The 24,266-nt window shown below is 56.5% G+C and overlaps 2 protein-coding genes across 2 annotated transcripts; one reads left to right on the top strand and one right to left on the bottom strand.

Annotated features, from left to right (window-relative positions):
* The first annotated feature begins 2,805 nt into the window (after positions 1–2,805).
* LOC104260848 (uncharacterized protein KIAA1958-like) lies at positions 2,806–8,887 on the top strand. The gene is made up of 3 exons (XM_009816688.2): positions 2,806–2,838; positions 3,120–4,308; positions 8,040–8,887. Exons 1-3 carry the CDS (start codon positions 2,806–2,808, stop codon positions 8,885–8,887), a joined length of 2,070 nt encoding a protein of 689 aa, XP_009814990.2.
* A 3,138-nt stretch (positions 8,888–12,025) lies between these two features.
* Positions 12,026–16,515, bottom strand: MISP (mitotic spindle positioning). Its single transcript, XM_059831806.1, has 4 exons — positions 14,420–16,515; positions 13,341–13,552; positions 12,856–12,894; positions 12,026–12,546 (listed from the first exon to the last, which is right to left on the bottom strand). The coding sequence occupies exons 1-4, from the start codon at positions 16,467–16,469 to the stop codon at positions 12,460–12,462; spliced, it is 2,388 nt and encodes a 795-aa protein (XP_059687789.1). The 5' UTR covers positions 16,470–16,515; the 3' UTR covers positions 12,026–12,459.
* Between the last annotated feature and the right edge of the window lie 7,751 nt (positions 16,516–24,266).

Below are 24,266 nucleotides of genomic sequence, written 5' to 3'. Positions count from 1 at the left end.
GAGCGGTTCCGATGCCTACTGTTTATTCCCCATCGCGAAGTACAGCTGACGCGCTGCAACAGATTTGACCTGTGCTTTTCTCTTTGAAAGGGACATTTAGTTCCCTGCCCTATCTCCCGAGGTTAGAGAGGGCTCTTCTTGTATGCTTTGCTCTTGTTTGTTTCCTTTCCTTTTAGGGTTGAGCTTTGCTTAACTTCCAAACACTCGTTAATTGTTCTGCGGGTATTTGTCATTGTAGTCATTACCCCTGCCTTGCTCAGGCAGCAGACAGGCTCCCTGGTGCTGGACGGCGTGGAAGCCCACACCACTTTCATGGCTTTTTGGTTTTTTTCCCCTTCCTGCTTGGAACAATTAAACTTTTGCCCAAAGATTTTGCATGATTACTCACTTAGGCTTCGCATCCAGCAAAGCACGTTTAGCTTTGGCATCAGCAGATGGAAGCATTCACTTAAGCAGGTGGATGAGTGCCTGGCCAGCTGCAGCCTCGGAGCGCAGCAGCCTGTGACTCTGCTGCCACTCAGTTTCTGCAACTTTGGAATTGACAGAGCAGGGCACCTGTAAACACACTTCAGAGGGCTCCTCCTCAGTGCAGGAGCCTGGCCAAGAGGCGGTTTCACAATCACTGGGTTTTGTTTGGGTGTGGTTGGTCTCAACCCTGCTCTGGAGGCTTCTGCTGCTGGATGATGAGGATGGGGGTACGGGAAGGGGGAAGGCATCTACCCCCACCCACAGCCAGCCAGGTACCTTCAGGTGCCCCGGGCCCCCTCAGACCGGCCCTGCTGGTGGTGAGGCGGTTTGGGTTAGGGCAGGCGGCCTCAGGGAACCCCAGGTGAGCCTGTCCTGGTGCCAGGCTGGAGACAGAGAGGGTAAGGGCCTTCCACCGCACGGTTTCCACATCCCCACCTCACATCACTGATGCTGGCCAAGCCCTGCAGCAGCCACCACGCTTCACCCTGCGCACAGGGCTGGCGGCCGCCCCGGGCAGCCTGTCACAGTCTTACATCCCTTCCTCCAGGCAGAGCCCTCAGCCTCAGCCGGGTCCCTCCTCACCCTGCCACCTCGCAGGGAGCCAGTAAGCATGGCCGGTGGAGGTGGGCTCTAAAGGTACCGGGCGTAGCCTCTGTCACGGGTGCTGGTGCACAAAAGGGCTTCTGCAGTACGGCAGTTTCCTGCCTGAGCACTGACAGGCCTTCCCTCAGTTTAACTAGCATACTCATGAAATAAATCCCTGCAGACAAACACCGCATTCACAGATTACAGAGCAGCCCTACATCTGTCAGCTGGGATGGGCTTCTCCCGTCTTGCGCAGCTTGCTTGGAGAACAGGAGCGTGCAGAGCAGGAGACCCGGAGGCTCGAGCTCACGCACCCAATGAGGACGTGTGCTCGCGGTGTGCTGGGCTGTCCGCACGTGCGTGCTCACCTTCAAAGCCAACAAGGGCCTATTCTCACCGGGAAGCTGCGTCACATTTAGGCCAGAGCTGCTCAAAGAACCAGTTTAGACAAGATTCCTGCGTCCAGTGTTTTCAGTCTGGCATCTTTTACCACCACTAAATGCAAAGCTTTTAATTAATAATAGACTAAGATGCCTGAAGCAAAGACTGCCATTATGAACTGTAAATGCCTGCAGTACCAGTCACATAGCATCGTAAGGCTTCTTGGCTCTCTTGCAATATGTATGTTGACTGTAAGTTATGTGATCGATTGTTCTTCTCCAACCTGTTACACAGAAATGACGATGACTTTCTAGACTACTACATAGAGCTTTTCAAAACAGATGGGAGAATTTCAGATTTAGTCTCTAGTAAATCTGAGTTACATATGCAAATAATTCTTTGGTTAGGAAACTTCCTCTTCTTTTTACTATTTGAAAAGTCAGATAATGTCAGAATCTGAACTAGCTTCACTATTTCTGGTACTTCTGTTTTTGCAGTTCACTCTATTTGGAGAAGTAGATTGCTAACCACAGCCTGCGTTCAAAGTGCCAGGGCTGAAAGGAACATCTTGCAGTGTGTCTGGTTTTTAAAATTGTATTTTCAATATTTATGTTTTGTTTCAACTTTGATTGATACACTGTAGAGGCTAATCCTGCAAATATTTACACAAGTCAAGCTTTCTATATATAGTTCATTCATGGGAGCTCACCTTAATGAAGGCACATGTTCTGCAGTAGCATTTATTTTGGACTGAGCACTGAAAAACTTAGTTGCATCTGCTAGCCAGATTTTTTTAAAATATATATATATGTATATACACACACATGTATTATGATTATTTTAGGTTCTGAGAGAGAAAGACAGACAATTCAAACGGTCACTTACTGATCTCCACCTGAGAGAAGGCTCAGTGAGATAGAAAACAGCAGCATGGTGAGTATTCTTTTATAGCACAAATGATACCATAGACAATTGATTCTATAAATTATCGTATTAAAAATTGTAGATTTTTTAAAAACAAGTTTTGATATGTGGATTCAAGGTCCATTTTTCAGTTTCTGAAAAGCATCCCACAAACAACTTCTTCATATATCCAATTTCCCTTTGATGCAAGTAGTGCTGCCATGTTGACAGATGAGAGAAGTATAAGCCCTGTTGGCCTTGGGGAGGTGGGAGACTGAGAAGCTGACTCCTGAACTTTCCCTGGTTATTTTCCATGAGTGAGTGCAGAATTGTCCATGGGTCCAAGGACTCAGACTTGCAAACAGAGCACTGCACTTCAGCAAGTTACCCTTCCGTTAGCTGAGCTATGGTTGCTGCTGGGGTGATTCAGCGAGAGTGTTAATCTCAGTTATGCTGTGGATTTAGAACATGCACGTGAACCGCTGCTGTGGCTCAGCTGAGGTATGATAAATTCTTAAGCTGAGCTACTTGATCAGGACTCAGAGCCCATAGGTACACATAAATCATTCCAGGACCATGCCCACAAACTACCCTCCAGGTCTTCATTCTTTAAAATAAATAAATTTGTCCACTTTGAACAAATTGGTTTTTAAAAAGAACCATTAGAGGAACCACTGATCTATAATTACTGCTGTATTGGGATGGGGCTAGAAACAGTCCCCAGGACTGCTATTTTATGCACATCCTCTTTCACTTAAGTTATCTCCAACACTTTTTTACAGAATGAGAGTGTCGGTGATGGAAGGTGCAGCGATGCCAGTTCACTTCGCATGGATCTCTCCAATCTTGTGACCTGGGCACACACTCACGGGACCATATGCAATCAAATCCCGGCCTTGGAAATTGTGCAGAACATGGGTCATCCTAGCAAGGACAACTCTGTTCTGTGGATATGTGGAGTTGGACATGCATATCACTGGCAATGTGGAAAATTATACGTCAGAAGCAGAGAAGAGAATGAATCTGTAGAAAAGAGAAAGAGGTTAGTATCTTCTGAGGCTTCATCAAGGGAAGCTAATTTAGATGAAAAGAGGTTCAGGATGATCCCATCTTTTGAGGGGGCTAAAGCAGATGCTGTTAGCACAGGGTCATGTAGCAGATCGCCAGGCGTCACTCAGCAGAAAGACGACACAGTTTACATAGTACATAATGAACCATCACCCAGAGAAAATCGAAAAAATAGCAAATCCGTGAAATCATGCTTTGTGGCAGAGCAGTGTTTGTCAATATCTGGTGGTGAAGTCAAAACTGACAGACCTAAGGTGAAACTAGAAAGCAACGAAGATCTACAAATCATCTCTGATGAAGAACAGTGCATATCAGATGAAGACGACCAAGAAGACAGGATCAACCAGAATATTATGTCAGAACCACCAAATAAAGGTGTAACTGCTGAGGTAGATTTGCAAATGCATCGCAGTCAGAAGATGGCATTTAACAAACCAACAGCGGGCTTTGCCCCCGCAGGAAAACCACCCCTAACTCTTGCCTGCCTTCTGAAGTCCCCCGTCAGCAATCAAGAGACCCTGGACAGCAGCTTCCTGAGGTTAGATCCTCTTAATCCTGCAGGGTCCATAACTGACATTTCTAGAGCAAGAAATTCCTCTGGGTCAGCAGTACCAAGAGAACGTTTAAAATCTGTTCCTGTCTCCAACATTGAAGCAAAGGCCCAACTTGAGTCACCCACCTCTGTGACATTTTTTGAGTTTGAAGCCACTGTAGATGTCCAGCAGCAGCTCCAGCTGAGCCCTCCTGAGCACGGCACACCAGGAATAGGCCTAAGCGGGAACATTACTGAAAACCCTGCTGAGGAGAGTGAACCGTCAGGATCTGGGCATGCACCTCATCTTTCAGCCTCATGGAGTCCAGAGAGCAAGAACGCAGACTATCCACCTGCATCTGCAAACAAAAGTAAGAGAGTCTGGAGTTCTATTCCTGGAGGGGTTTGTGGGTGTGCGGGTGAGTTCTATTAGTCATTTTCCCAAAATGTTAAAGAAGGGTGAGTTCATACAGCTGCCAAAATCGTTACTGTAGCATCTAAGTAAACGCCTCTGATTTGGGGCACTCTGTTTCTACTAAAAGGGACTAAAAAGGTTCCTACCTTAAGCACTCAGCACTTCAACAGATGATGCGTTCACTGAGGTACCCAAATGTGTACTTGGCTGTGGCCCAGCCTTAACTACCCAGTTTGAATGCTTTGGTCTTTCATTTTACTTAGTATCACCACACAGTATGTTGGCTGTACTTAAGAGAGAGTCCCTGTGAGAAACTGGAGCCAGAGATGGGAACTCAGGTCTCAAGAGAAGAAAACAAGAGGAAGTAATTTTTAAAGCAGCAAAACAGAGAAATTGTGGCTGAAACTCTGGCTGCACCAAAGTCAATGGCAAAAATCCCAGAGATTGCAATGGGAGCAAAGTTTCAACCCTGCATATTAAATTACATGAGCTAAACAAATTGCTTTAGTACTTTTAAGATTTTTAAGATTTTCATAGATGCTGTCCTTGGAATCCTGCTGGAGTGGGGACACTTGTAATTGCTCAAACATTAACTTGCAAGATACACTGCTTGCTAGCAAACTTTCAATACCAAGGTTAAGCCATGCACAGAGCATATTTTATATGATTCCGTATCATAAGAATATGCTGTTTGACAAAGATTTTAGAAGCCTAGCTTGCGGCTGTTTTAATCCTGCTGTAAAACAGACACTGTCCGCACAAGAAGGAACAGCTGACATACAGTGTGTGGACATTACCAAACTGACGCTAATCTTTTGTGAGTACTGGGGAAGCCATCAATGAAATGGATTTAATTCGTTTCATAAACGATCATATTTTAGGATAGTTGTGTATAATACACTGAAGCCTTAATGCCAGGTACATATATGTTATTTAATATAATGATTAAACACCTCAAATAAAATGCAAATGTCCAGGTTTTTAAAGATGCTATAGTAAAGCCACGAAATTTGCATCTATAATGATTTGAGTGCCTGCAGGTGCTATTTCACATTAATACCAAGTGAACTGCTGTCTAGTCAGTTTTATGGTTTTGTCTGTTAGCATCTAGGTGTAAACATTGAGGCAGATTTTTAAAATATCATTCAAAGAGTAAGAGTGTATGTTTTCCATCCAGTGGCTTAACACCTTGGCTCCATCTGAGAAGCAGCCCCCAACAGCCTGTGTCTCACTTCCACACGCTCAGCATGAGAATCCTGCTCCATATTCCCCAAAACGTGTTCTCTTCCCGCAGTCGCAGTCCAGCCCCACGGCTGGTTGGTGGCACACTGGGCGCCCAGCCTGGCAGAGTGCTGCGGCACTGCCCTGGGGCCACGCAGGACGCTTCCCGACTGGCCACATCTCCAGAACTCCTCCCCAGCTGCAGGGCAGGGCTGCAGCCACCTGTCCCACTGCACCAGACTTTTATACCTATTTTTCTGCTGAAATTAAGGCCTATCTCAACTAGCCATAACATTAAAGAGCAACAACCTACTGCAGGTTTCTGCAGTGCAGGGGACTGGACAGTGTCCTTCAAAAGAAAAGAGATTACTGAAATAGTATTTTGGGAGTTGTCTGTAACACAATGGGTGTACACTTAGAGCACCATTAGTATTCCTGAATAGACTTGGGGTTACAGATTTTCGTGTTCCTTATGGAGCCACACCATACAAACTGGCACAGTTGTTTTTCGTGAACATTATTTGGCTATTTTTCTAATTGACAACATACATCATCAGAAGGGACTGGGAATTCATCTGGGAATGTCTGTGTAGTAGCCGTTTCTGCCAAGATAAATGGCTTATGGCTCAAGCAGGGCCTCTGCTTGTATTGATTTACAAGCCATTCATCTCTTCACATAGAGCAGTCAGTAACAACACAAGCAAAAAACCCCAAACAGCAGCACAGGGATCAGTAGAATCCACCTCAGTCCAGCCACAGCATTTTAAGGTAACAACTAAGCGTGTATAAAGTAACTCGGCTCAAGAAGGGGAATCTCTAGATGTTGGCTCTAGAACCCTTTTCAAGCTATCCCTCTTCAGCCCTGGAAAAGTCACAGACGAGCAGATGGAGCTTTTCAGCAATCCAAAAAATTAATTTCTCATGCTACATCAAACTAGGTAGATGTGGTATTGCCATAGCAACTTGAGAGAGAACCCAACTGGAATCCTGGCAATCCTTTAAAAAAAGCCACCAAAAACTTCTACTTATCTTTTTGTTCTCCCTCACTATCTACCCCTATCTTTCGGTTAATGTTTTTATTTCACAATTAGAGTTCTCCTGCCTGAAGAGATTTTTGTAAAGAAGAATGCTTTAAAATACATTTTGTGTAATGCAAACTATATTGTACAACACTTTGAACATACGAAATGCGTGCTACTAGGTCCTGAGGCAGATCACAAGATCCATGAACAGGCCAACTCCCATCTATTTTTACAGAGAAGGGTCACCACAAAATACACTCCAGAGTAGTTGCAAATTGATGAAAGGGTATCAAGTCCATCTGGGGTTGCTTGGGCTTCATAGCCAGCGCTGCAGGCTCAGGACTGCAGCCACTGGTGACACGGCTGGTCCCACAAGTGTGGTGCTACGAGCACACTCAGAGTCAGCTCCAAAATCAGCCAGGGTGAAGTTCAATGTCAGGCCACGCTACCGATGACAGGTCCAGTCTCTGGTCCTGTATGGCTGTCTGAGAAGGCCCATAGAACTTGCACCAGTGCTTTCCACACATGCACCCCATAATGACATTCAGTGATTAAATCTCCTTAGGAACTCATTCTCTCCCATTTAAACATAATTCAAAAAGAAATAATATCTTAAATTTACATGGTAGTATGCAGATTCACCAGCCAAGTGAGAACAAACAAGGAAAGAGGCAGTCCCTTCCCTATCTGTCGAGGTTTACTCCCAGCTGGCAACTAAGCACCACACAGCTGCTCACTCACTCCCCCCAGGTGGGATGGGGGAGAGAATAGGAAAAGTAAAAGCGAGAAAGCTCATGGGTTGAGATAAAAACAGTTTAATAAGTGAAATGAAATAAAATAATAATAATAATAAGAAGAAAAATTGTAATGAAAAGGAAAATAACAACAAACAAGAAAGGCAAGTGATGCAAATGAAAACAATTGCTCACCACCCTCAGACCGATGCCCAGCCCAAGCAGCAGGGCCTTGGCCAGCTTTTCCCCTAGTTTATATACTGAGCATGACATCGTATGGTATGGAATATCCCCTTGGTCAGTTGGGGTCAGCTGTCCTGACTGTGTCCCCTCCCAACTCCTTGTGCACCCCCAGCCTGCTCGCTGGTGGGGCGGTGTGAGAAGCAGAAAAGGCCTTGACTCTGTGTAAGCACTGCTCAGCAGTAACTAAAACATCCCTGCTTTATCAACACAGTTTCCAGCACAAATCCAAAATACATACTAGCTACTATGAAGAAAATGAACTCTATCCCAGCCAAAACCAGCACACTATCTAGGCTGGCTTGTTGAGAACACAGAGCTAAACCAAAGCTTTAAAGGAATGGGTTTGTGAAAGTCCCATAATCTCTGAATTACTTTTAGAAGGAAGGTGAACATTATTCTGCATCTCCTTATATTTCACTGATCTCCTCGTAAGTTCTTGCTGTCCACAAAGCTCTCTTATCTTTTAGATGTGTTGAAGAAGTGGGAGAAAAAGAGAAACCGTAACGCTGGCGATATAAAAATCTTCAAAGACTGGCTGGTTTTACACTGCCCTTCTGAAACGCGCGAGATCTGTAAGCTGCCACCGGAAGACCTCGATAATTACCTGGCCTCATTCTACAGTTCTGCAAAGAGACAGAACGGAACAGATTTTTCCGCCAGTTCTTTGCACTTCTTCCAGAGCAGCATAGAGAGATACCTCAAGGATCACAACTACGAGTACAGCGTGGTTAAAGGGTTGGAGTTCAGAGCGTCTCAGGAAGCCTTGAAACTAAAGCATCAGCACCTATCTCAAAAAGCGAGAGAGGGAGAGTGGAGTATTTTGGAGAACCTGACAGATGAAGATGTGGAAAGTCTTCGTAAGAAGGGACTTTTAAGTAAGACACACCCTCAGGGCTTTTTGCACCTCATGTTCACAAATATCATTAGGGGCTTTGGGGCAAGTACACACAGTCAGAGCCATAATCTGTACTGGGGACAGCTTGTGCTAAAAAAGAATGGGGGAGAGCTGGAGTACTTGGAGTGGAAGGATGATCTGAGTGCAGCGGTAAGCACAGGGGAATCGGGGCCGCGTCTCTTTGCCAAGCCTGACGATCCAGATAACTGTCCAGTCGCCGATTATAAGGAGTACGCTAAGAGGAGGCCGCTGGATATGCTCCATGACTACGATCCACTTTACCTAGCTCCCAAGCCTCTGTGCTCCATATGGGACCAAATATGGTACTGTAGGAAGTCACTGACAAAAGCCAAAATGGAAAAGATCTTGAAGGTTATTATCCAGCAAGTCAAAGGACCTGTAAAGAAGTCCAAGAAATAAAGATACCCATTTAGTTTCTGCTGTGCCACTTTTTGGTTGGAAGTGTCTTTCAAAGCAGTCTTTGAAAGGTTTAAGTGGCAATATTTAGTATAGGTTGAGGAGAACATCCTTCTCTTCAGTTTCACCGTAGAACATCAACATCTACACATTTGCATCACCTTAGCTTTCAGGTTAAGTGAAAAGCTTCTATTGTTCTTTCTGTTAATGGAATTGGTAGTTCAGTAAGTTAAATAAAACTTCAGTTATTTAGTTTTAGTTTTGGGAGTCTTAGGTTTCACATTTGTAAAAACAAGGTTTCACATTTGTAAAAACAGTTAATATTCTACTATATTATTAGTGACATGATAAAATAGGAAATGTTAACACGGAGAGGGCTCGGTAGCCTAATAACTTGGCAAGGTGTTTAAGCTGCACTCATATTTAGGGAGCTGACACTTGGAAACAGTGTTTAGTCTGTAGTATAAGTCTATCGTAAGAAGATAAGTAACGTGAGTTAGTTCTGGGGTGGAAGGAGGAGGATGAAGTGCCGTGTTTGCCAACTGCTAGTCCGTATCTCATGGGAATGCTTTCAACAAGGTTTATGTCGTTTTTCTTAGTGAAATATTAGTAGATTTAAGAAGTTGTGACTGTGTTTTAAAAAGTTATTTAAAATGGCTGACAGCGTTGAAAGGTTTTATGGTAAGTGTTTTCCCCGGAGTGCTAAATATAGCTACACAAATACACTTTGGTAGACGTAGTCAACTTTGTTCAGCTGTTCAAGTACTATTCAGTCAATATATTGTCTTACAGTCCAGTCGAGTTGTTGGGTTGAATTGTTGACATAACCTAATAAAAGAATGTTTTACTCAGGCCTGTTTGGCCGGTCTGTTTGTCTGTTCTACAAAGATGAAGCCAGTAACCCCAGATGAGCAGGTAACGTTTTCCTGAAATGCCAGCGCGGTCGCTTCCTGTGCTGTGGTTTCTCCTGCTCTGAGCCCATCGTTATTCAGCGGTATATGGAGCTGACCCCAAGGAGGATTTGGGCTGTTGGAAATCCCACGGAGGCCACGTTGGCGGTTTCTTAACGAGGTCTTTGTGGCCAAACCCTTTGCCAGAATTGGTCCCGTTCAAGTAACATTTCGTATCACCAAGTAACTTAGAGATGTTTAAAGAGCCATAAAAAAGACAAGCTCACTTACTCGAGTGCTCAGAGGGCATCTTCCAGCTTTCCCCGCGCTGCGGAACGCAGATGGCACGACGAGTGCCGCAGCCATCACTGGAGGACCCACCTGTGCCCAGGTCAAGCCCAGCCACACGTGCAGCTCTGGGCCCAAAAGCTGAGAGGCAGAGCAAGCCCTTCCTACCAGGCTGGGCTCTGCTCACCCCATCTGAAGATAACAGCCAGATCAGGCTTTTCTTTCCTCCCCACTGATCTATTTCATCCACACCCCCAAGCTCGTTAATGAAAGGCCTTAAAAATCAGGTGGCACAATTAGCCAGCAGCATTCACTTAATCCTGTCACGAGCACATGGGCACCTCCTGGTTTCTGGTGGCTGCAAGAGGGAACAGAGCGAACAAGGGGACAGGCAAACGGCTGCCCCCAACATGCTCTTACTGGCCGTAGAAAGCAAACCTCCCAGAAATAACGGATTACACAGGAAAACTAGGATCACCGCCCCCCAGCAGCCCCCGCACACCCGTGCCCTTCCCCAGCCCCAAACCTTGGGCTGGGCTTACAGAGCGGAGCCACGAGCGGGGCTGTGGCAGCCAGGACGGGCTCAGAGGCTTCGCCAAGTGGGCACGGCAAAAGGGAACAGAGTTCAGTAGTGCTGGGCGTGCTAAAGGTCCGTGTGCCGCGGTCTTGCCCCAAAGAGAGCCTGAGGAGGGGGAGCAGCTAATAAACCCTGCATTTCCCAAGGCCACGCACCGCTGCTCGGGGAAAGCCGCTTGCCTCTTTACGCACGGGATATCTACGGATCCCGAGTATTGGTGTCTTACAGTGGTTTTAAGCTAAATTTCTGGTTAATTGCACGTCATACAAATGAATAGCATCCCGTGTAATATGCTAAATTAGACCTCATCAGGGGTTTAACTGCTGCTCACAAAAGCGAAGATCAGCCAGAGAACTGTTCCACTTCGTAAAAGCAAGGATGGAGTATTGTCAGAAATTGTGAACAACCGTCCCAGGGCGCGTCTTTGCAGCTCAAACTGTAAACCTCTTTTCCGATAATTAGGAAATTACCCGTCGTGGGCTGATGCTAGGAGCAGCGTCTGCGGCAAAAAAGGCTTTTCAGAGATCGCGGTCAGAGGACTTTGAGTAGGCTTTATACTGAAAAAAGGACGAGAGGAAAACGCTATCCCAGTCTCCGCTTCTATTGCATGTTAACGATGCCTAATTAAAACAGACTGGAAGGTGCCTTGTTGACCTCCTACAAAAGATATTCCCTGAGAGATCTAAGAATTGAATGTTTATGAGTAAAGTCAGGATAAAAATACTGGTAAAAGTTTATTTTTTAATTCGATGCATTTGTGTACACATTTGGCGGAAAAGGATTTCGAGGGACATCTCTTTCGGCCAGAAGCGAGCCCGGACGCTCCCGGCTCACCGGCGGGACGAGCCCTCGGGGCCGGAGACCCCCCGCGCCCGGGGGCTGTCGCGGTCCCGCTGCAGCCCCCGCTTCTCGCCCGGCCCTGCGCTCCATCGCGGGGCCGCGGGTCTCAGCCCCCGCTGCTTGTCCCCTTGTCGCACGGAGGGTCTCGGACCCGCTCCGCGCTCCGCCCGGGGGGATCTCGCCGCGCCCGGGAGCCGCTGCAGCCCCGCGGCTCCGCGCGGGGACGCGCCCCCCCTCCCCGCGCGCGCGCCAGAGCTCCGCCTTCCGCGGCCGCGCGCCCCCGCGCCCGGCGCCGCCTGCGCGCTCGCCGGGAGCCCCCTAGCGACGGCGGGGTCCCGGCGGCCGCGGGGCGGTGTCCGGCGGAGGGCTGCGGGCAGGCGGGGCCGCCCCCTCTCCCGGCGCCCGCGGGACGCCTGCGGCAAAGCGGGGGGGAGCGGGGGGGAGCGGGGGCTCCTTAATAAATTAGCGAAATAACCACCCTTTGCACATCCGCGCCCCTTGCAGCGCTGCGCCTCAGCAGCGGGGCGGACGCGCCGGTTTCCCGGTCTGACGCCCATCCCAAGGCGAGCGCCGGTGCAGGTGCCTCCCGGGCGGCACCGGAGAACCTAAACCCGCTTAGAAATAAAACAGCTTCCTTGCGAGGCGGAGACACAGCTTCCAGTGAGAAAGAGGTTAAACTACCGCATGATTTCATCCGGCTGCCTCCTCGCAGAAGTGATCCAATCTTTCCCCTCCAGAAAAAAAAAATGTATTACCTCACCCCAAAGGGAAGGGGGAACGAATGAGCACATCTATTGCATCAAAAGGATCGTCTGTTACATTAAAAACGGCTGCTATTCGCAGTGGACAAGTCTCTGATTCTCGTGATAACCAGGAGCTGAACCGATCAGGTATTCCGATCGCGCCTCAGCTGATCCCCAACGGGGCAAGTACACGGCCAAGTCCGGTGGCCCCGGCCTGCCCCGGCCCCGCGGGCTCCCTCAGTCGTCGTCCCTGACGTACTGCCCTGCCTCCCAGCGCTGGGCCATGGCACTCTTGTGACGAACCACTCGGGTGCTCTCCACAACCTAAAGAAACCAGAAGGCACAGGATCATGCCATAAAGAAGATCTTTTTATAAACAATCTTTTTTGCATGACTTGCCCTCCTAGCCAGACCCACCCCCCACCCCCCCCCTCGGGTTAAATACGCCCCACACGTTCTGCCCAATGCAGTGCCCACCGGAGCAGTGCCCACCGGAGCGGTGCCCATGGCCCTGTCGGGGCCGAGAGCCCCGTCCATCCCGTCAGCCTCCGGGACTGGGGAGCGAGGGGAGCCCAGTGGGGAGAGGAGTCAGGGCAGCGCAAGCAGAGCCCTCGAGTATGTAAAGGACTTTACCTCTGTGTTGATCTTGTCAACGGGTTCAATGCCTGCATACTGTGAAAAGGGGGAAAAAAAGGGTTCAGATAACAGCAACCTTGCAGGGAAATATCCAGAGGCAGCCGGATACGGCCCACAGGGGCGTCAGGCTGCCGAGCAGGGGAGAGGCGAGGTGAGACAGCGCGTGCAGTCGTGCCATCGTGCCCTCCCCGGAGCGGGGGGACAGTTCAGGCCAGGACCACCCCCCAGGAGGAAGCAGCAGCTCCTCCACAGTCCCACCCAGCGCTGGCACCACCAAGCAGCGGGGCACTGCCCTGGGGGCTCGGCACGGCCCCTTGCCGGTGCCACCACCGCTGGGTCTCCCACCGAGCCGAGCAGCTGGACCTCCAGCTCCGTGTGGGAGCTGGGCACGGCCGCCTGCGGCCCCGGGGCCACCAGCCTTCTCCTGGGCTCCAGCCCCCCAACCGCGCGCTGCCCAGTGCGGGCAGGGTGGGTGCGTTCACCTTTCCCTCCTCCTTCACCCTCCTCCTCCACTCCTCGAAGGGGCTGGAATGAGCCGAGTCGGGGGCGAGTGTCTCCGTGCTGCCCTGGGAGGGACCCGCCACTCTCAGCGGGGTGAAGGACGACATCAGCCCCAGGACCCCCACCTGGTGCGAGGCAGGAGCAGAGACGGGAGACCCGGACACCGAGTAGCTGCCGCTGACACCTGAGGCAGCTTCAAGAGAAAGAGCCGTCAGGGGGTGAGGGACACCAGGACCGCTCCCAGGGGCCGGCGTACCCACAGGAGAGCAAGGCTCCTGCCCCAGACCGGCCTCCTCGGCAGGTCACGGCTGGGACCCCGTGTCTGGGTGCCAGCCGAGGATTGTCAGGATCAAGGGAGGGGAAATGCATGAGCTGGGCACTTCTGGGCCCTTCCAGCACTGTTTTCTGCAGTAACATGACACAAAGTCATCAAAATCTGAGCAGCTCTGGGGTCAAAAGCAGTGCCACTCTCGCGGAGCCCATCCCTCGTCATCATCATCAGTTCCCTGCATCTCCTCCCCCCAGCAGGCTGGGCTGGTTCAGCTGGCTCCAGGGACTCACATCAAGCACTTCTGCTTGCTGACCACAGAATCCCTGTCCAAGGAGAATTTTTTCTCCCAGGACAACTTGCTGCCAACACACAGGAGATCTCAGCTAATCATTGCAGGGCAGAACTTGGACCCCTCACCCGCAGCCAGACTCTCCCAGGCCAGAACTTGGTGCTTTCCACCCATAACTGTCCCCCTCGGTCCCTGCCGTGGCTGCTCTTGCTCTTACGGAGAGCTCAGGTCACCTCTGGCTGTTGCCTGCGAGAGGTATCTCGTGCCAACTGCGGACACCAGCCATAAGGGCTTCCCATGCCTGGGAGAGGCACCCGCCTGCCTGCACGGGAAGGTCCCTTGGGACGGGCACCCCACGCTGCCGCTCCTGCCCCTCTGATGGCTCCTGCTGAGACCCGGAGCCACAAGGAGCAGGAGGGCAGGAGCAATGCCTGCGGTAGCTCTGCCCCAGGCTTTCAGCCCTGCCCCGTCCCAGTGCGCCGTTCCTCTCCTCCCCTTACCGGAGCTGTGCCGTGAGTGGGAGCCCTCCTGGGGAACGCCATCGCTGCCGACCACGGAGTAGCCATCTATCAGCTGCCGCCGCCGCCGCTGCTCCTGCAGCTCCTCTTCCCTCTGCAAGTCACTCTGGATCTCCTTCTCGATCAGTGCCAACGTCTGGGGCTTCCAGGTCCTCAGCTTGTACTGCTCCTCCCGGCCGTCCTCCCTCCTTAGCGGGTTCTGTGTCCCCATGTCGTCCACGAAGGAGACCTTGGGCTTCCAGAAGCAGAAGGAGAAGTACTCTCTGGGCAGGACAGCCGTGCCGGGGGGGCTCAGGGTGGAGCCAGGAAGCCTTCCTCCCTGGGAATCCTCGCTCCCCCATTTGCTGGTGCTGGCGGAAACACGCTGGGACACCACGGGCTGGTCCCGGCTCTTCTCGCTGGCAGCGAAACGCGGCTGGGACGCCTGGAAGTGCGTGATGCTCACTGCGTAGCTGGGAAGGCTTCTCCCACCCTTGGTGTCTTCTGCGGGGTGGGGGCCGTGGCTCGTGGGCTGCTCCACCGCAAACTCATTAACCCAGCTCCTCCGCTCGTCTGCCTTGCTCGTGGAGGTGGGCTTCTGCGGGGGGGCTTCCTCCTGCTCGAACACCCTCCTGCGCTCGTCCAGCTCCTGCTGCGTCCCCCTGTCATACGTCCCCAGCAGCCTCCCTTGCTTCTTCAGATCTTCCTCGCGCTTGGTTTCCTGCTCGATTTCCCTCTGGACGTAAAGGGAAGCGCGGCTTTTGTCCTTCCCTTTCCTGCCTGGGCCAGGAGAGGTGTGCATGGAGAGCAGAGGCTTGGTCTGGATCTCCACCAGCTCACTGCTGGAGGTCAGTCGCTGGATCCCCCTCTCCTTCCAGAGGTTCTCTTCCCTCTCCATCGCCATGCGGATCTCCCGCTCGATGGGCGTCTCGTTGCTGACATTCGTCTCCTTGTCCAGGCCATTGCTGCTGGCCCTCAGATCCACAAGGCCGTTGAAGATCTCGTTGGATGCGCTTCCGTCACTGGTGCAGCCTGCATTGCCTTTGTTATACATCTCACCCAAGCTGGAGTCCAGGTCCTCTATGGAAGACACTTTAGTCAAGCTGGATGTTTTCCCGGTGGGATATGACCTTTCAGTATCAGCCTTTCTGGGAGCATAGACCTCCTCCTTCACAGGTGTCTTGTAGGACACATTATAAACCTGATAAACGGTCTTGTCCGTCCTGCTCTGGCTGGATGCACCAGCATTACCGTAACCTCTCGCAGCCTTTGTGGGCATCTCAGGACTATGCCACTCTTGCCTAGGGACTTTTGTCACCGACTCTGGCTTTGGAGACACGGCCTGTTGCCCTGGGCTGAAGAAAGAGCCCGGGTTGGTCTTTTCCAGCATCAGGAACTGCTGCCGAGCAGCGGAGAAGTTGATCTGTTCCGTGTCAATATTTTCAGGGTCAACAGGCGTTGCTGCCCTCCCCGAGGAAGGCTTGTCAAAGCAAATGGCGAAGCTGGTGGTGAAGCTGCCCGCCTGTCTGCCTTCACCCTGGCCACCCATGCCAGCGTTTATAGAGCTCAGCTCATCCATGGAGCTCCACCTCTCAGCCGTGGTGGAGCTCTTCCTCATCACCTGGCTCCGGATGACCTCCCTCCTCTCATCCTCGAGCTCCCTGGCTTTCTCAGGTGAGATGTTTGGTGGAGGGACCCTGTACTGTTCCTCCTCATCCTCATCGTAAAGCTTCGAGGGCTTCCTCTCGCCTCTGTAAACCCTGAGGTCGTATAAGCTTCCCGATCTCACCACCTCCAGCTTGGACTCCCTGTCCGGGGATGGGCTCCAGACATCTTTTCTACCATCCAGGAAATATGAGGGTGACTTTGACCTCATTTTCCAGCCATAGCCGTTTTCCACCCTCTGGCTGCTGGGTTGAGTGGAGCCAAACACGTCGTCGTCGCTGTCGGCCCTCTGCTCTGCAAATGAGCCGGCTTGGTGAGCATCGTCATCGTCGTGCTTGTGCGGGGTCTGTGGGAGCTGGAAGACCAGGTGCCTGGTGACTCTGTCCATCTCCCGGGAAGAGTCAGCATTCAATCCTCTGCCAACCTCGCCGGGGACCGGGGATGCTGCTCAGCCTCGAGGTCGCCCTCAGGCTCCTGGCTCACCTGAGGACGAGAGGCAGGACCTGGCTGGCTCTGCAAGCAGGAGGGGAGAGCGGCTGTTAAGAGCAGCGGAAGGAGCCGAGGTCGGGGGCATGCAGCTCCCCCTCCCAGCCTGGTACTGCCGTCCTTGCCCAGCGGTGACCGAGAAATACCTGTGCCCAGGGGACAGACACCACTAACACAAACCAGCCGTGTCCCAGCAGTCATTTGCTCCATTTACGCAGAAACGCCAGGTCTTGGACAGAAGGAGCCAGAGTGCGAAGCACCATTCCCGATGGGAACTGCCCCGAAGCCGACATCCCCCTCCTGCCTCTGTCCCCCAGCCTGGCTGCGTCCTGAGCCGAGCCGCAGCTGTGAGCGAGCAAAGCCAAACCTGCCGTAGGCAGCCAGCATCGCCCGCTCCAAGTGGGCAGCGAGACCGCGGCCACGGGGCTTTGGGTGACGCTGCGTCTGCTCTGCGCCAGCCTCCGCCACCGCCTTGGGCAGCTCTTGCCAGCTCCAGCACGGCCGCCCTTGTGCCTTACCATGCACACCGGGCAGGGAGGGACCACCAGCCACAGGCAGCACCGGGAGCATCAGCTCGTGGCAGGGAGAGGCATCGGCAGCACCGGGTCCACCTCTGCCTGGAATTTCTCCTCGCGCATTTGCGGGAAGGAAGCTCCAAATAGCCGAGCTATTGAAACAGCGGGGATCATAAAAATGGTTTCGTGGCTCATAAAAAGGAGGGGACTTTAACCCCTCTGTGACGCAAAGCGGGAATAAACTGCCCCGACCTCAGTGTCGATCCTCCTGCGCTAACCGGGCCGGAGCTGGATGGGACGGCAGGTGCCAGGGGAGGGAGGGGCAGCGCAGGTGGGTCCCCACAAGGCAGCAGCTCTCCCCGGCCCCTGCGCCAGCGAGACACATGTACACCCCGGGCGAGCCGGGCGTGCCCACTGGCACATCCTCTCCCTCTGTTTGCCAAGGTGTAGCCGTGCCGTCACCGCTCCCGGCTGGGCTCACGTGAGCCCGAGCAGGTCAGGGGTGCGTCAGCGCCGGGCACTGCTCCCCAGGTGCTCCCAGCCTCCTGGGAGCACGCGGGGAAGCCGGGAGCAAGGCTACGGGCAGCCCCGAGCCTGGGTGCTGTGGTACCAGCACGGGGTGAGGCTCCCCTGGGTGGAGGCAGGCGGCCGTGGGTCGCTGCGTCCGGGGCAGCCCAGCTCACCCCCAGGACAGATGCGCGGTGCCCTGGACGTGCCCCCTTCCCTGCAGCAACACTGGCGACGGAGCTCCCTCTGCTCACCTCCCAGCCCGTCCCCGCTGCACCCTTCCTCCCGGGGGGCGAACGGGGCCAGCCTGCAGCTGAGGAGCCATTTAAGCCTTTCCTGGGGTGGGAGCACCTGGGTCTCGTCAGGGCCAGCTGGGGCAGCCCGGGCGGCCGCAGGGCGATGCCCCCACACCACTGCGCTGCTGTGCAGCCCCGCGCCCAGCCCAGGTGGTTCAACCTCGCTGCCTGCAGCAGGAGCGGGGCTGGGATCTGCGGGGAACTGCCGCTCCCGATGCGCTGCGCCCAGCCGACTTCCCGTAACCTCTTCACGTTCCTACCTGTAATTCACTATTGCTCTTTTACAGCCCCCAATAACCTGGATAGTGAAAACTATCTGCCCACACCTCTTATCATGTCTGGAGGGGTCAGAGGTCTCTGCCGGGAGGGGACTCCTCACCGGGGAGCGCTGGCGGCCGGTGCAGGAGGGGAGCGGGGAGCGGGAAACCAGCAGGGCTGTTATCGGGGCTCCCGGCTGCACCACGCCAAGTGGCACAGTCCCTCCCAAAGCAGCACCCAAAACAATCCGACTGTCTCGGCTCGGCCCCAGCCGCCCGGCGATGTGGGGGCACGGAGGCACGGGGGTCCTGGGCTTGACCCCCGCGTGCCGGGCTGCCCCCGGCCTGGCCAAGCGCCACGGGGAGACGCTGGGCAGAGCAGGCGGCATCGCAGCACCCCAAAGCCTGGCCTGGGCCCCCCCACCATAAAGAGACGTCGAGGGAGTTTTCCAGGGTCCCGCTGCCCCGGGGGTCCTGCAATGGGCTGCAGACCTGCAGCTCACCCACCTCCCTGTGCAAACGTGCACTCCCAGACCTGCTGACGTGCAAGACACGCACGAGCGTGCCGGCATGCTGCTGGCGGCCGCTCCACCTGCCCACCGCAGATAGAGCCGGTGTGCGCACGCACCCCCTCGCCACGGCTGGACACTGCGCAGGGACCCGTCCCTCTGAGGCTGGGGGGGAGCAGCCGCTCGGAGCACCCTGGCACTGCCCTTGCCCCCACCCTGACCGCGCTGCACTTACTGTCCGGGGGAGCCGTTGGGGCAGGGGTCCCCATGCCCTGGGGAGGCCGCACGGGGCACCCAGCTGAGCCGTGTCTGCCGGGGAGTGGCTGGGGTGGGTGGCGGTGGGGCGCAGGGGCCGGCAGGGCCGGCGAGGCTGCAGGGCCCTGATAAGCTCAGCCGGAGCCCGTGGGGAATTCCAAGAACTGCGCCGGGCTCAGTGCTGGCTGTGGTTCAATGACTTGTTCCCGACCCCCCCATGCCACCGTCACCCCCACTGCAGCTGGCTCCCACGCCTGGAGGGTTGCCCTTGGCCCCCAGCCCGCGGCACACACCAACGCGCCGACGTGCCGATGCACCAATGGGCTGACGTGCCGATGCACCAGTGTACCAATGCACCAACAAGCCAGTGCATCGATGCACCGATGCAGCAATGCAGCGGTGCAGCAATGCAGTGGTGCAGCAGTGCACCAACACACCTTCCTGCAGGCACACTCTGCCGCTCCACAGACGTGACTGTGGCACTGAGGTCTGAAACTCCAACGAGAGCCGGGGTGTCTGGCTCTTCCCCGACCTTGTGCCCCAGGACAGTCTGTTCCCTGTTCAATGGCTCCGTTCTCCCCTTGGAGGGGCACAGACGTGGGCTTGGCTGTCCCTGGGAAGCGCTGGAGCTGCTCCCCGGGGACAGGCAGTGACGGGGCAGGGAGGCAGCCCGGGGGTGCCCAGTCACTCTGCCACCAGCGTCCTTCAGCCCCGTGAGTCCACACCAGGCAGCCCAGGGCAGGGCGCGGGGGACGCGGTGGTGCCTGCCGGGGAGCGTGCGGAGGAGCCCGCGGCCTGAGCAAACACCGCGGCACAGCCACGCCGGGAGCCTGCGCTCCCCTGTTTACACCACGAGGCCTCTCCCAGCCCGGCCACCTGATAACCCTGTGTTTGTGCAGGCAGGGCTGGGGCGGGTGCCCTCGCTGCCGTGGCAGCCACGGCTCTGCCAGCCCCGCCACCCCGGTGGCTGTGGGCACCCGCCCAGCGCTGCCCCCCCAAGCCCCCGCTCCATGCCAGCCCCTCGCAGCAGCGCAGCTCCCTCCTGCCCTGGGGACGAAAGCAGCCCCCTCCCAGCGGGCACAAGAACCTGCGCCCGGCCAGGAAACCTTGGGCACCCTGTACGCGCCAGGCAGAGGGCAGGACCGGGGCAAGGTGGCCGTGAGGCCCTCGGTGCCCATGGCCACGTCTGCTGTACGCTGGCAGAGCGGGTGGCATCACCAGCACCCAGCACCCAGAGCCACCCTCCCTCCTGGCACAGGGCATCACAGCCAAGCGGGCGATGCTGTGCCAGGATGCTCAGCCCTTCGCTGCGCCTGCATCTGGGGCAGGAGGTCCCTGTCCTCGTCCTCTCTGCCCTGCCACGACAGCTCTGCTCCCCACTGGAGCCCGCTCCTGCCGGAAAGCCTCTCCCGGCTCCGCTGCTGCCTGTGACAGCCCGAGCAGGGCGATGGGGTCAGACCCCACTTGCCCCGGCTGCCTCTGCCCGGCTGCGGGGCGCCCAGGAGGTCCCACTTACCCCCTGCCCGGCCCCTTGGTGCCCCCGGCCCTGCTCTCCGGGCTGCCGGCTCTGGCGCTGGCTGGCCCAGGGACGGCGGCTTCGGTGCAGCTGCCAGGTGGCTCTGCGTTTCCGGGCGGGAGAGCAGAGCCTGTTTTACCGCAGGGTTGAGACAAAGTCCACAGGCGATGGCTGGTGAGTCGGGGAGCGCACCACGCCCGTGGCAGGGTGTGTGCGTGGCTCCCTGGGTTGGCACCTGGCAGAGCTGGGGCCCCACCGTCCCGGGAATGAGCGCTGGCATCCCGGCCCGGGGCAGAAGTGGGACCCGCACCAGTCTGGGGGTGGGCAGGGACCCATGGCCACATGGCAATGGGACCTGGGGGGCCCTGACCCCAGCGCTGCCTCTTGGGGCAAGCAGAAAACGGAGCTGCCACGTCCCCTTCACCTGGGCATGCCTGCCAGCATCATGTCTGCATCCCTTTCTTCCCAGCATCCTGGTTCCCACCCACCTCCTCCTCCTCCTCCCTGCTCTTCCTGCGTGGCCACGTGTCCATCACCGCAGTGCTGGGGCTGGCAACGCGGCCGTGCTGGGACAGCATCCCAGCTGCGCTGCCCTTACCTGTGCCCTGGGCTCCAGGGTGGCAGAGAGGACCGGCCTCGGCAGTGTGCACCTGAGGCTCTCCCTTGCCTGGTGTCACCGTGGGTCTGGGGAGACACCGCTGGAGCAGCGTCGGGGTCTGGAGACACACAGGGGTGTGAAAGCACTGTGCCCTGCCCCTGCCCGGCTGGCCGTCACCGTGAGCAGGCCCCACTAGCCGCAGGAGGGAGAAACCGAGGGGATTTAATCTGCTGGGAGAGACCTGTCCAGGCGGGATCCCAGCCAGCCGGGCAGCTCCCGCCTCTGCCCTATGCCAGTTTGGCTCCGGTGCTGCTGGGGGGAAATGGGACGCTCCGTGGTGGCAGCAGGGAGGCGGTGGGGATCCCTCACGTGCTGCCTGCCATGCCACTGGGCTGGCATCAGCTTCGCTGGGGCTCTCAGGCGACGGGTGGGTCGTGGTGCCAAGGCCGGAGCACCAGGCACAACCCTGCCGGGATGAAGGGGCAGCGGGGCACTGCCAGGGCAGCACAGGAAAGCTGCCGAGCAGAGGAAGGGCTCTGTCACCCCCAGCGACAGCACGAATGCCCCCACACGTGGTTCTTGCACCCGTGAAACAGCTGGAGGGGGGAGGCTGTGGGAAGCCTCTGGGCAGGAACAAGAGGAGCCACAGTCCAGGCAGTGAAGGGGCAGCGGGGCCCATCCCCAGCATCCCCAGCATCCCCATCATCCTCATCCCCAGCATCCCCATCCCCATCATCCTCATCCCCAGCATCCCCAGCATCCCCATCATCCTCATCCCCAGCATCCCCATCCCCATCATCCTCATCCCCAGCATCCCCATCCCCATCATCCCCATCCCCATCATCCTCATCCCCATCATCCTCATCCCCAGCATCCCCATCCCCATCATCCCCATCCCCATCATCCCCATCCCCAGCATCCTCATCCCCAGCATCCCCATCTCCAGCATTCCCATCCCCAGCATCCCTGGCATCCCCAGCATCCCCATCTCCAGCGTTCCCATCCCCAGGATCCCCATCCCAGCCCCTTCCCAACCCGCTGGGGTGCCGAGCACAGGTGCCAAGTGTTGGGGTGCCGTCCCCAGTCCCCACGCAGAGGGCGGAGGCGCCAGGCTGGCTGTTCACACAGTTTATTTGCTCAGTTCGGGTGTCTTACAAACAACGGGGAGGGCCGGGGAAGGGGAAAACTTCAAACGGCTTCGGCACGAGTGAAAAGCACGGGAGCGCAGGAAGTGCACTTCAGCGGAGCCAGGCGGGGGGCGGCGGGGGTGGCCGGGATGGGGCTGGGGTGCGCAGCCGGGCTCCTCCGCCTGCTGCTGCTCGGCCCCTGCCAGCCCCGGCCCCGCGGGGACCAGATCCTGCTCCCTGCCGCCGCGGGGGCCGGATGGGGCCCGGGGCTGGTGCTGGGTCCGAAGCCAACCAAGGGGCAGGGGGTGCCGAGGGTTGGGAGGGGGCTCTGGCCTGGGGTCAGGGGGGATTGGGGGACCCGGGCTGGGATGGTGTGAGTGGTGCTGGCCCCCAGCGAGGGGGTGGCGGGAGGTGACATGCATCCCCACTGGGGACCTAGCCCTAACCCAGCCCCCCAGGATCAATGGGGCAGATGCCCCACGGCATCCAACCCCAGCGCCCCGCTCTGCGGCACTGCAGGGATGGGCCTCCAGCGATGCACCTCTGCAGGGGAGGCAGGAGAGGCTCCCCCTTCCCCTCGCCGGGGGTGCCAGCCTCAACCCCCTTCCCCAGCTCTGCCTCTCCCAGAGGGTTTCGGTGCCCGGCCGGGGCTCGGGGCCAGGCTCCCCACGGGAGGACTGGCACAGCAGCACTGTGAACCCCCACAACCCCCAACAGCCCCCGACCTCGGCCCCTGCCCCCTCCCCTAGCCCTACAGACTCCACTGGGGGGAAAACTGCAGCCTGGGTGGTAACTGGTGGGCAACTGGGATGTCATGGGGGGGGTGTCACTGCTCACACGAGGGGGCTGGGGGGGAGGGAAGGCCTTGGGGGGCTGAGCCCCATCCCTGGCTGCTCTGCCACCCACGTCCCGGTGGGCTGGGCAGCGTGAGGGCTGCTCCGCACGTGCTTCACTGGGGGCTCGGGGAGTCCCTGCTGACTTGCCCGGCCGCGCTGGGCAGCAGGCACCCGCTCGCACTCAGACCAGGACCACTGTGCCATGCTGGCTGGCAGCTGGGCCGCGCTCCCGGCCAGCTGCGCCCTGCCCAAAGCTCCCGTGCCTCTGGGGCGTGGGGACTGGGCACTGCCACCCCGGCTGCATGGCCGCAGCCGGCTCAGGGGCAGCTGATGTGGGGCACAAGGTCCCAGGGCCGGCACACGGAGCTCCAAGCCCCGGAGTGTTGGGACAGTGCTGGCAGGAGAAGAGACCCCTCGGCGGCAGCCCCCGTGCCGGAGCAGGGCAGGACCGTGCCCCCAGCCCGCCGGACCCACAAGGTGGGCTCAGTGGCAGCCACGTGCCCAACACCCGTGGGAAGTGTTGGCTCCTGCGGCAGAAGTGCCCAGGGTTTGGGCAGGGCTCAGCACCCACGGGTGCCACTGTAGGGCCCCCTGCCCTCCCTCCCTGCCCCAGCGGGTCTCAGTGGGGAGGAAACGCTGGTGCTGGTGGTGAAATCCCCGCTGAAGTGCTGGGGCATGGGGTGGGGGGAGCAGGGAAGGCTGCTCACAGTCCCGGCACGGACACAGCATCCCCCTCTGTGGGACACCAGACCCCCACCAGGTCCCAGTCCCAGTGCCTGGGGTGAACTGGGCTGCCCCGCTTGCCTGGGGGAGCTGATGCTGCAGCCCGGGACCCCAGAAAGCGGCTCTGCAAAGCTGCTGCCGCCGCTGGGTAACGGAGTCAGGAGGGGGACACGGTGCTGGACCACCCTCCTGCTGCTGCGAGGAGGCACGGGATCTCCCGCCCCATCCCCGTCCCCATGGGGCTGGGGCCCCCCAGCTCCCCTTCCCCTCCCCTCGCTGCCATTGCCACCCATGTCACCCCAGGAGGACATGGGCACCCGGCCACAGCACCGCTCAGCCCCCTCGGCTGGTAGAGCCCAGCGACACTGGCGTGGCAGCCAAGATGGAGGAACAGCCCCGCGGAAACCTGCGGAAGCCTGTGGCATCGGTACCTGGACGGTGGCAGCCGTCACCATGAGCACCAGGGTGAGTTGCTCCTGCACGGGGAACTGAGTCCAGGGGAGCAGAGCAGGGTCTCCCACCCACAGCCCTGGGGACGGGCTGGGGCCGACCCTGCGGGA

The sequence above is a fragment of the Gavia stellata genome, chromosome 32 (genome assembly GCF_030936135.1).
Source record: "Gavia stellata isolate bGavSte3 chromosome 32, bGavSte3.hap2, whole genome shotgun sequence".
Taxonomy (NCBI): domain Eukaryota; kingdom Metazoa; phylum Chordata; class Aves; order Gaviiformes; family Gaviidae; genus Gavia; species Gavia stellata.
Note: the sequence above shows the minus strand (reverse complement) of the source record. Positions and strands in the feature narration are given on the sequence as shown.

Coding starts and splice junctions, on each gene's coding strand:
- LOC104260848 (XM_009816688.2), top strand. CDS start 2,806: ATGCACGTGAACCGCTGCTGTGGCTCAGCTGAG. Junction 2,839..3,119: donor GCTGCTGTGGCTCAGCTGAG/GTATGATAAATT, acceptor ACTTTTTTACAG/AATGAGAGTGTCGGTGATGG. Junction 4,309..8,039: donor ACCTGCATCTGCAAACAAAA/GTAAGAGAGTCT, acceptor CTTATCTTTTAG/ATGTGTTGAAGAAGTGGGAG.
- MISP (XM_059831806.1), bottom strand. CDS start 16,469: ATGGACAGAGTCACCAGGCACCTGGTCTTCCAGCTCCCACAGACCCCG. Junction 13,553..14,419: donor CCACTCACGGCACAGCTCCG/GTAAGGGGAGGA, acceptor TTTCTCTTGAAG/CTGCCTCAGGTGTCAGCGGC. Junction 12,895..13,340: donor GGGTGAAGGAGGAGGGAAAG/GTGAACGCACCC, acceptor CCCTTTTCACAG/TATGCAGGCATTGAACCCGT.